Source organism: Scardinius erythrophthalmus, assembly GCF_964197995.2.
Source record: "Scardinius erythrophthalmus genome assembly, chromosome: 1".
NCBI classification, from domain to species: Eukaryota; Metazoa; Chordata; class Actinopteri; order Cypriniformes; family Leuciscidae; genus Scardinius; species Scardinius erythrophthalmus.
The window spans coordinates 42,059,601-42,070,138 of NC_138221.1; the positions used below are offsets into that span (position 1 = coordinate 42,059,601).

General features: G+C 39.4%; 1 protein-coding gene across 2 annotated transcripts; it reads right to left on the reverse strand.

Annotated features, from left to right (window-relative positions):
• Positions 1-684: 684 nt before the first annotated feature.
• Positions 685-9,634, reverse strand: smarce1 (SWI/SNF related BAF chromatin remodeling complex subunit E1). 2 transcript variants are annotated; one of them, XM_081378053.1, is made up of 11 exons: positions 9,555-9,634; positions 8,653-8,705; positions 8,299-8,342; positions 7,225-7,323; positions 6,407-6,487; positions 5,716-5,847; positions 5,449-5,620; positions 2,248-2,420; positions 2,054-2,155; positions 1,711-1,945; positions 685-1,613 (listed from the first exon to the last, which is right to left on the reverse strand). In XM_081378053.1, exons 2-11 carry the CDS (start codon positions 8,657-8,659, stop codon positions 1,396-1,398), a joined length of 1,263 nt encoding a protein of 420 aa, XP_081234179.1. In that variant the 5' UTR covers positions 8,660-8,705; positions 9,555-9,634; the 3' UTR covers positions 685-1,395. The 2 variants fall into 2 exon arrangements, with proteins under 2 accessions (XP_081234179.1, XP_081234178.1); XM_081378052.1 differs by having other exon boundaries at positions 6,395-6,487.
• Positions 9,635-10,538: the final 904 nt, after the last annotated feature.

Genomic DNA, 10,538 nt, shown 5'->3' on the forward strand with positions numbered 1-10,538 from the left:
CCATTGTATGACAATTCATCAAAAGTAGACACATCTTGGCCTACAGGCCTTGAATCGCTATCAGCCCCTCTGTCTTTAGGAACTCCAAATGGTCCTTGTGGTAGAAAGAGGGGGTGGAAAACGGTAAAGCAAATGTCTTGGTTCATTTCAAATATCTTGGATTATTTTCAATCCTACAGTTCCCTGTTGGTGGAATGATCTGCCTAACTCAACCCGAGCTGCTGAGTCCGTGGCCATTTTCAAGAAACGGCTGAAGACACATCTTTTTCGGTAACACTTAATCCATTAATACTAACACTTTATCTTTTATTCTAGATCTATTATCTTTATAAAAAAAAAAAAAAAAGATTAGATTAACTGGGAAGGGTCATAGCACTTGCATTTTGTTGTCCTATTGTTAGTTTAACTGCTTCTATTGTTCTCATTTGGAAGTCGCTTTGGATAAAAGCATCTGCTAAATGAATAAATGTAATGTAAATATGAAGCATGGAAAAATTGGTTGAAATGCTGTGAATTACCTTACACACAATTTAACCAGAGACCTGAACCAGTATTACGCTTTTAAATATATTAAAATCAAAGTAATAATAAATCATTGGCTTTAAAACTTTAACACAAACAACAACTCATTGCCAAAACCATAAACCAGCAGACAAAACACAAAAAAGACAAAAGGAGCAGATGTTTAAAACAGACATAGAAATCCCTTTATTGAGGGAATGCCTTCCAACAATACAAAACACAATAATCCAGAGGCTTAAAGTAATACCATTCCATGAAGATCCCAACAGAACAATGTCCCTCTGCTCTGTGTGGTCAATCTGGAAAATCATGACGTGTTAAAATGGCTTTATTTTAAGTAAAAAAAAAAAAAGAAAAAAAAAAAGGAGAGGGAGAGAGAGAGAAACTAGGACGAGAAAAATAAAATAAAATACAACCCACAGACTACTCAAACTATGAAAGGATGAAAAAAGATACCATAAAATAACTGTGCCACAGGTAAATAACATGTTAGGCGACAGCAAAATAACCTTGCAGTTCTGCTTTTTGTAACCATTTGGTGACTAGGAAGCAAGTATTACATTTTATTCAACATTTGTCCAAGTTACTTCCACTTTAGAATGATAAATCAGCTTTTGTAATGGCCAAGAATCTCTTAAGTACTGAAGTGGGCTTGTCCCATGTGGGTCAGCGTGTCTGATCAAGCAAACGGGTGGAAAACCAATTAAGATTCTGCTGTCATTGTCGAATATTATGGTTGGGGTGGGAGGGGGAGCAAAAATGTTCACTGTTCTCACTCACTGTACTGGCAGGTCATAGGATCAAATGACAAATCCTAGAGGACATATGACTCTACACAGAGTGAAGTGAGACTTGTAGATTAAGGGGGTGAGGTTATTGGGTCTGGGTGGGCTGCCGCTCCTCAGGGGTGTTGTCTGAGGCCTGGGGTTCCGCTGGGGGTCCGGAGCTGCTCTCAGACGGAGCGGTGCTGTCGCTGGTTCCCTCATCTGTAGCACCCTCTGCAGGCTCAGGCTGGGCTGGTTTCTCTCCCTCTGCAGCTGGGGTGCCTTGCTCGGCCTCCTGAGACACTTCAGAAGCTTCAGCCAGAGTCTCTGCAGGACGGACACCACAAAGGTCAGTCAAACATCTTTTATTCTACTATTTTTGTTCAATATTCAAAGTAAGAGAAAAGAATGGTGCAGGTCTGACCCGTCTCCATTGGGGTGGGCTTGTCTTCTCCATCCTTGGTCTCGCTGGTGGAGGTTTGTTCTGTGTTGGCATTGGCCTGGACCCCAGCTGGCTGTTGCTCTTCTTGAGCAGCTCTCTCCACCTGCTCTGCTGCTTCCCGCTCTCTCTCCTCCGCCCTCCGGCGAGCAGCCTCCTCTGCAGCCGCCATTTCAGCTGCCAGCTTCTCCATGTCCACCTCCACTTTCAGACTACACAGCTAAAAAAAGCAAACAAACCACACATCAATCACTGACCATGCATCTGGCATTTGAGCTCAGGCTAAACAGAATGGCTATTAGTTCACCGATCAAACTGAATTTCACACCCGTTTGAGCTCGTTATTGAAGGAGTCTGTGCTCTCCAGGAACCTCCTCTTCTTATCCTGATGTCGGTCCTCGATTTGAAGCAGCTCTGCTTCAAGCTTCCTCTGTTTAAAAACAAACAAAATAAAACCAGGAACAATGATTTGACCAGGTGCTTAACATTTTATGACTTGTGTCTTTAACGTGCCCAACCTACCTGGTGCACCATGAGCGACTGGACTTGACGTTTGAGCACCTGCATGCGAGCAGTGGTCACCACTGAGCGAACATCAGGCACCACAACCTCACTCAGGATGTCGCTGATGAGCCGGTGGTTCCTCTGGAAACGAGCTGCCGCTGTATGCTTCATGGAGAAACCGTCGTCATAGTCTAAGAGAAATTTCATATTTGGAATCAATCAATACAGAATATGGAGTGCTTTTTTTCTTCAATGCACAAGTTTCAGAACTTCCTTTTAAACTTTAGGGCCATTTGGATGATACTTATTTCTCAGCAGGACATATGTAAAAGAAAATCTGAATGGCTCTACCATTATAAAACTCTTGGACTTTGGATGCCAATTAATCCACTAAGAATAAGTCCAGGAAAGTTACTTCCCATAGTCATATTACATGTTTGTATCTCAAACTAATTTATCATATTTAAGCCCCTCTCTTTACTTTTTTTTTAAATTACATGCATTGGTGCCATTATGATGGCCCATTATAACTGGAGTCTAAAAACAGTAGGTAATTCATAATTCAGTCAGGAATGTCAAAATGTAGGAGGAAAATTCAACACGTACGGGAGAGAAAAAGCACTAACATTTTTTTAAAAATGAGACGAACTAAGTCACAGAGATATTTCTGAGAGAAATAATTAGAATGTGATTGTAGTGTTTTACTAAATAGTATCAGAGGTGCGGTCATTTTTATTGTTGTCGGCAAATTTTTGTGGGCCAAATCCAGTCATTTCAAAAGGAATCCATGCATTCATGTGAAAGATTTCCATAATTTCCATAAGCAGATTTTGCAACCGGTTCAAGTTGGTTGTGTTGTAATCAGGGTTTCTGCAGGTTTCAGTAAGTCAAATTTAACCCTCTATTGCATAGCGTTGCCATATGGCAACAATTACTTTATCTTAATTTTTTTTTAAAGCTGTGATATAAAATCTATGTTTTTACAGTTAGTTGTGAAAAGGGGGCTTTAACTTTTAAGAAAATACAATTTATGAGGTCACATGACCAGGATATCCTGTTTGCCAGTCCTTTTTGCTCATGGACATTGACATGCAAACATCACTGTCTGGGGCTCCTGAAGATAGCCTTTTATTCAGAATTTTGGAAAATTTTCATCAAATAAAAAAATTAAATCAGTATCTGGGGTAAGTAAACTTTAATTTTTTAACATTAAATTCAGTTTTGATTTTATAAGTTTTTTGTAATATGCTAAAATACATTTGTTGCCATATGGCAACTATATGCAAATATGGAAACGTCCTGGTGCATTCAACCTAATGGAGTCCCATTGACTTACATAGCATGAAACTACTCTGAGACTATGTTTACAACTTTTTCTTATATTTTAAAGGTAAAAACATTAGACCTTCACAAGCTGTTGTGGTGGGGAAAAATAAAAGAGGGCCCCAAAGCTTTGTCCCTCCAGATCCTGTCCGCAGAGACCGCACAGACCACTGGCCCTTGCATGCATCTGAGAAGGGCAGATGCAAAATGCCAGGATGCAAGGGCATTGTAAGAAGCAAGTGCTCCAAGTGTTTAGTTTTCCTCTGCTTCACTGACTTTCACAAGTCATGAAGAGAATTAAATTAAATGAAACAGCAAAAAAAATGACTAAATGAAATGAAACGAATGAATAGTGTATTTCAGTGAGACAGGTTCCAGGTTCCTGGTTATTATTACCAGACATTTCAGATAACTGTTGAAATTATATAATGTTTTTACTGTATAAATGTTTGTTTAAACATTTCACTAAGTATGAGATGGATTTGTTGAGTCTTGTTTTAAATAAAATTAGTTTTTTTAATTTTTTTTTGATTTTATGGTACTTTCCACGATTGCATATTGTTGCCATATGGCAACAATTTACCAACGACCCCCCTTTAAACTTTTTTTTATATTTTTTTTATATATATCTGTTATTTAGCTCATGTTAAGTAATAAAAACATGCAAAACATTTTTTACAATGTCTAATTAATAATGCGTGCAATAGAGGGTTAAGACTTTAAGACATTTTAAGACCATAAAGATTGAAATTTAAGACCTACACGATGCATTATCCAAGTTAGATAGATAGTTACCTCGGGATCATTAGAGTATCTATCTATCTAGGATTATCTGATGTGTGTGTGTGTGTGTGTGAGAGAGAGGGAGAGGTAGATTTTTTTTAATAGAAAATTGTACTTTTGCATATTATACTGTATAAACACAATTATTGTTGATTTTAGTTGATCATAACTAGAGAGGAAATGATGAGATGATTAAAGTGACCAAAATTATCACGGTTATCACAGAATCCTGTTCAAAAGGATGAATGAACTACTACAGAATGAAGTCAATTCAACAAGTTTTATGTCGAAAAACAGCAAAAAAACTAATTGATTAGCATCAATATGCACTTTTTGTTTACATAAACATTAAAATACCATTAAAAATGATGGCCAGATTTTAAAAGAGTGTCTTGCAACATGTTATCTACTAACATGTACAAGTTCAAAAAGTTTTGACAAAAAAGGTTTTATACAAAGATAAACCTCATATTTCAGCCTTTAAATAATTTTTTATAAAAAGACATTTACACATTAGCTTATATTTATTAGTAGTGTTTGGGTGCACCCCCATCCTTCATGTTGACTGAGCTTTCAATGTTGTTATGGAAAGGGGTGATTGGTTGATTCCTGTCACATGACCTGCGGTGCGTTTGCAGCATTCTGAAAAGTTTAGATTTTTTTCATCTTGTTGCGCCTGGTAAAAAAAATTAGCGCGTCGCTTCAATTATGAGCGTGCTTGCCGCGCGCCTACATTTGAACAAACTTGAGCGCGCAAAAGACGTGATATGTGAACGGCCTCTGGCGAGCTAGCTCATATCAAGCCACGAGCTATTGGTAGCACACGAGCGACATGATAGGGCTCCGCTTTGTAGGCTACAACTCGATACATTTTTGCTACTTTGTAATAACTTACTGCGGCCAGCGTTTCTGGAAATGAACGAGGGTAAACACTTTTTTAGACCTGACTAAATGAAATTTAAGTCCTAGGATGAAAATCTGGCCATTTTTAAGACCCCGCAGAAACCCAGGTTGTTGTTGTATGTTTGTATTCTGTTCATTATATTCTATTCAATACTTTGTATTGTATTATGTTTGTGGCTTCCAAATGTGACATTAAGACGTCACTCTCACCATCAGGATCCTCAGCGGGCTGGATGCTCATATAGGGTTCGCCTTTGTCTAGGCGCGACTGTCTCTGCCGGCTCTCTTCTTCTAGAGCAGCTTCAGCACGGTTCTTAGCGTTGACGTATGCCAGGTAGGCTGGAGAGTTGTGGTAGGCTTTCAAAGAGTCATTATACTCGATCTGCAGGGGGAAAAAAACTGCTTAGTGCCTGTAACGATTTCCCAGGAATCGTTTTCAAATCAATCTCAAGTGAGGACAAAAGGCAAGAAACAAACCTTCTCAGCCTCGTATTCATTTAAATAGTCTTGTTTTTCCTCGTCAGTGAGATCTCTCCACATGCCACCGATGATCTTCCCAATCTCCCATAGCTTCAGGTCAGGATTAGAGGCTTTAACTTGGTCCCAAACCTATGAAAGACAAGTGTCAGTTCAGAGTCGACAGAACAGTAAGGGTTCCTGGCCGGAGAGGGTTGCATTTTTCCAAAAGGATAGAGAGAAAGAGCACCAATGTTTGTCTACCTTTCTGTCCAAAATTAAAGGATGAATGCAGAGCAGGAGAGAAAAGTAAGAGTAATTGATCTGAACATTATGTATCCATCTATTATCGATATATATATATCGATCTGTTATGTATATATATATATATATATATATATATATATATATATACACACATTAATCGATTCAACCTAACTGCTTTATTTTCATCTTTTTAAAACACTTTGCTCAAAACAGAAAGGAAATGGAGCAAAGTTTATAGCCTCAAATGAGCAGATTGGAAAAGATGTCAGCTTCCCAGCCTTGTTAAACAGAAGAAAGCAATGAAGCAATGTTGGGGGTCTACCATATGAAGGGGCGGAGTCAGGCCACTGACCACCCCTCAGCCTCTGAGATGATCGCAGAAGCGCTCTCCTCAATTTACAAGCAGTAAAAGCAGACACCGTGGGTGTCTTACCTTCCTGCTTACCTTCCGGCTATACCGCATGTAGGGCATCAGCGGCTTGTCGGGCGGTTTGGGCGGCTTAGGAACGGTGATCCCTGAGGAGTTCTGCGGGAAAGGGAAAGAGTACCACGCGGGGCGTTAGAGATCATAAAGTGCACACATGGTCATCACAGAAAACACAGAACTTTCATAATGGAGCACTATGGAGAGAGGGACAGGAGGCAAACAGAAACAATGACAGCGTGAAGCGCTTCACAAAGGGGGCGGGAGACGTACCTGAACGGCAAACCAAATACAGCATGTTAACATTACGCCGACAAGGCCATGCATTACACCCTTTTGGACACAAAGCAACTGTCTTTTACAGCCGAAAATGATTCTGCAGAGGTTTGTATGAAACAAGCCAACAGCTAAAATGCCTCAAGCTTGCTCAGAAGTCGTGCCAAGTTGCAGAGTTTGGCACGGGCATCTAAAGCCATGCGAGCGGACGGCCGTTGGCTCTCGTGCATGATGAAGTGATAGGATGGCTGACGGGAGTGAGGGGGAACAGTTCTGAGAAGCAATCACTATGAAGCTACAAGTCATTCTGTGTCAATCACACCCATCCAGACATTACTGAGAGTGACTGCTTGACAGAAGCATGAGGATTATGGAAGCTACTAGTTGAGAACTACCCAAGACTCGACTCTACTACCCGACAGACACCTTCAACTCTATGAAATGAGTCTGTACAGTGTAAGAGCAAAGCATTTCACTCTATTTCATATTCAGGCCATGTAAGTTAGCTTTAGCGTCCTCTCGGCTGTCGCTAGGGCCCTAGTTGGCACCGGTCGAACCATTACCCTGTTGTTCCCGCTGGGGTTCCCTCCCAGCCTGTAGTTGTTGTAGGCCAGATGGCTGTATGGGTTGTACCCCACAAACCCAGGGGTGGTGGGCATTTGCTGATGGAGACAAATGAGACAAAACACGAATGAGAAATGACACAAACAAGGGAGGAAGGGACAAAAAAAATGAAAAGGAGAACCTGCTTTTGTTTTCTGTCATGATTTGCATAAAACATGCAAAAAGCAGCAATCTTTGATAGCAGCACAACCCTAGCATTACTCTACATCCACTTGTAGCAAAGCCACAGGCACTATGGGTGGTGGTGGTGGGACGCAATGACGTTCTAAAAGGCTTTGTTAATTTTAGGGATCGTGATCGGGAGTATTTGAGCCAAATCTCATGGTGGCGTACGACAGAATAATGGGTCTCTTACATTACAGGAATAACAGTTCTGGGACACTAAGAGTAATTACCAGGGATTTGGATCAAATGTTTCAACCACACATGATTCAATGCATGTGGAGAAACGCATCAAAACTAAATTACTGTGAATGGTTCTCAGAATCTATTTTAATGTACAATGATTAAATGATATGTGAAAGCCTCAAAGCACAAGGAGGCTTACACACATTATGCTCTAAACATAGTATTTAATGAATAACCATGAAGGCTTAACTTTTTATGGGTCTACACAATATATCAAAATAAAATATATAATGTGATATGGCTTAGTGCGATTATTAAATTGTGAAGGCTGTGATTTAATTACATATGTGATTTCAGGTCAGAGCGCAGCACTGTTTGTTTAAACGTGCAGCTCTTGATACAGTGACAGTAAATAGACTAAGATGCTCCAAGAGACCGAATCATGAGCTGCACATGTGTAAATGAACAGTGCCACTGTAACTGTTAAGCTGTAAACTGTTTTAAACTGTTAAGCTGTACACAAAAATAATAAAAGCCACCCCGTGTGATACTGTGACCTTCCCACAATCCTCTCCTCTCCTCTCTAACGAACCTAAGGTATAGGTTTGGGTGATGGAGGGGAGGGGAGGGGCCATATGGATGATTGGCATGTCCTGGATACTTACTGTTGTGGGGGCTGGGGTGGGGGCAGGGGTATAGGGTGGCCGCTCTGTGAGAGGAAGAGAAGGAAGGAAAATGTAATCGCCTTTATTGAAGTTAACTGAAAATCCTTCACCAGCGGTAAAGCCTACTTATTCGTCACATCCGCATCGGTTCAATGTGCACAAATTAATTCACACCACAAATGTCAGTCAATTACATCTACAAGATGCACACCCATATTTACACTTTATTTATAGAAAGTAGTCATATTAAACAAAGAAATGGTAAAGCATCTTTAATAAAGTCATTTCTGAAGATCTGATAAAGATGGGTGGGCTTTAAGGGGGTCAAACCAATCAATTGAAATGTGCTCTTACTTGACATCTTGTTTGTAGGATTGAGGATATCAGGCTATCCCCATCATTTGGTTCTGAAATAGGGCAAAAACTTATTAGACGAATAGGCATGCTTTCCATGTGTGCAAAAACATGATCAACTTGATCGAGCTGCAAACATCTACACATCAACCTGCTTTTTGATCAAATATGTTTTGTTTAAAACAACTATACACCCACCTGTTTAGCTTTAACGTGAAATTCGAAGACATTGTTTGATTAAACATCCCACAGTGTGAGTGTGTGTGTTTGGTATAAAGCGGTGGATGTAATAGGAATTAAATGAGATGTTGTGTGTATGGATCTCAGGCCTGTATTGGGTGAGGATAACGGCGAGAGGGCTTGCAGCAGCCTGAAAGGTTTATTTATTGATTAACTTAATACCATGACAACTACAATGGGAGAAAACAAAGGTTATTAACACGAAAAACAACGTAAAGGTGTTGTACTTGACGAGCTATAAGCATCCCGACTACATGCATGCATGCTTGGACGGTGGAGATGCTAACGTGCAAAACATCAATGAATGAAAGCGGCTAACACTAGCTGAATAACATAACAGTGAAATATCATAAGAAAAACAAATTCATATTCGCATTTCAGGCAGAAAATGTGTTTTACGTTATTTGGATTGTGTTTAGCGTTTCTTACTTTTCATATTATTATTTTTTTAAACACAACCTGGTGTTATAGACACAGCATTAGCTAGCGGGCTAAGTTACAGCTTAAGTCCGCCAACCGTTGAAGATATGAAAATCATGATACATATAAACAAAAAAAAACTTCATTTTTAAATAGGTATGTTTGTTATATTACAACACGGATAATATGCTGTTTGCTGAAACCAGTAATATGCAATAAAACGCACATTAACGAACACTCACCCCAGCTTCTTTGTTCCCTCAATGGTGCTCCGCCAGGATGTGACACATTTTGAGCAGTATCTGACCTGATTTTCCGGCACATTTCTGCCCTCTAGTGGTCACGATCTAATACTGTACCGAGTCTGACCTGACGCCAGGAGGAGAGAGAGAGCGATGGACGCAAAATGCTGAACTAAAACTAATAAATTTAGCCTTGGTGAAACTTTTTTCTGTGGAAACTAGTGGACTTTTTTCTATAACATTTAAAAAATCTTACCAACCGAAAAACGTTTGAATGGTGGTGTATACCATCAAAACCTTCAATATTTTGTCAGATTTTTTGCAGCAAAACCAATGTGACCAATTTTAGAATTTTGGCAGATTTATAGCAGTAAAATCAATGTGACCAATTTTTAAATGTTATTCTCTTTTAAATTTCTCATATTTGTACATTTATGATTGAGACATAATTATCACATAGCTAAATATTAAAGGAACACTCCGACCTTTTGGGACTTTAGCTTATTCACAATATCCCCCAGAGTTAGTTAAGTCCATACATACCTTTTTCATTTCTGTGCGTTCTGTAAGTGTTATTTGACGCACCCACCGCTAGCCTAGCTTAGCACAAAGACTGGATGTAAATGGATAAGGTAGCATACTAATCCCAATAAGTGACAAAATAATGCAAACATTTTCCTATTTACATGTTGTGATCTGTATAGTCACAGCGTGTACAAATAACAAGGCTATATGAGACAGAGACCATTTTTAATCGTATAAATACTGGGAACTATATTCTCACTCCGCCCAAGTAGCTGTGCTCCTACGCCTAGTGAGAATATAGTTCCCAGTATTTATACGATTAAAAATGGTCTCTGTCTCATATAGTCCTTGTTATTTGTACACGCTGTGACTATACAGATCACAACATGTAAATAGGAAAATGTTTGCATTATTTTGTCACTTATTGGGATTAGTATGCTACCTTATCCATTTACATCC

Excerpts from the sequence above, each read along its gene's own strand:
- smarce1 (XM_081378052.1), bottom strand. Across the intron at positions 5,848-6,394 it reads GCCGGAAGGTAAGCAGGAAG|GTTTGGGACCAAGTTAAAGC; the intron begins GTAAGACACCCA and ends TGTCTTTCATAG. Across the intron at positions 2,156-2,247 it reads AGTCGCTCATGGTGCACCAG|AGGAAGCTTGAAGCAGAGCT; the intron begins GTAGGTTGGGCA and ends GTTTTTAAACAG.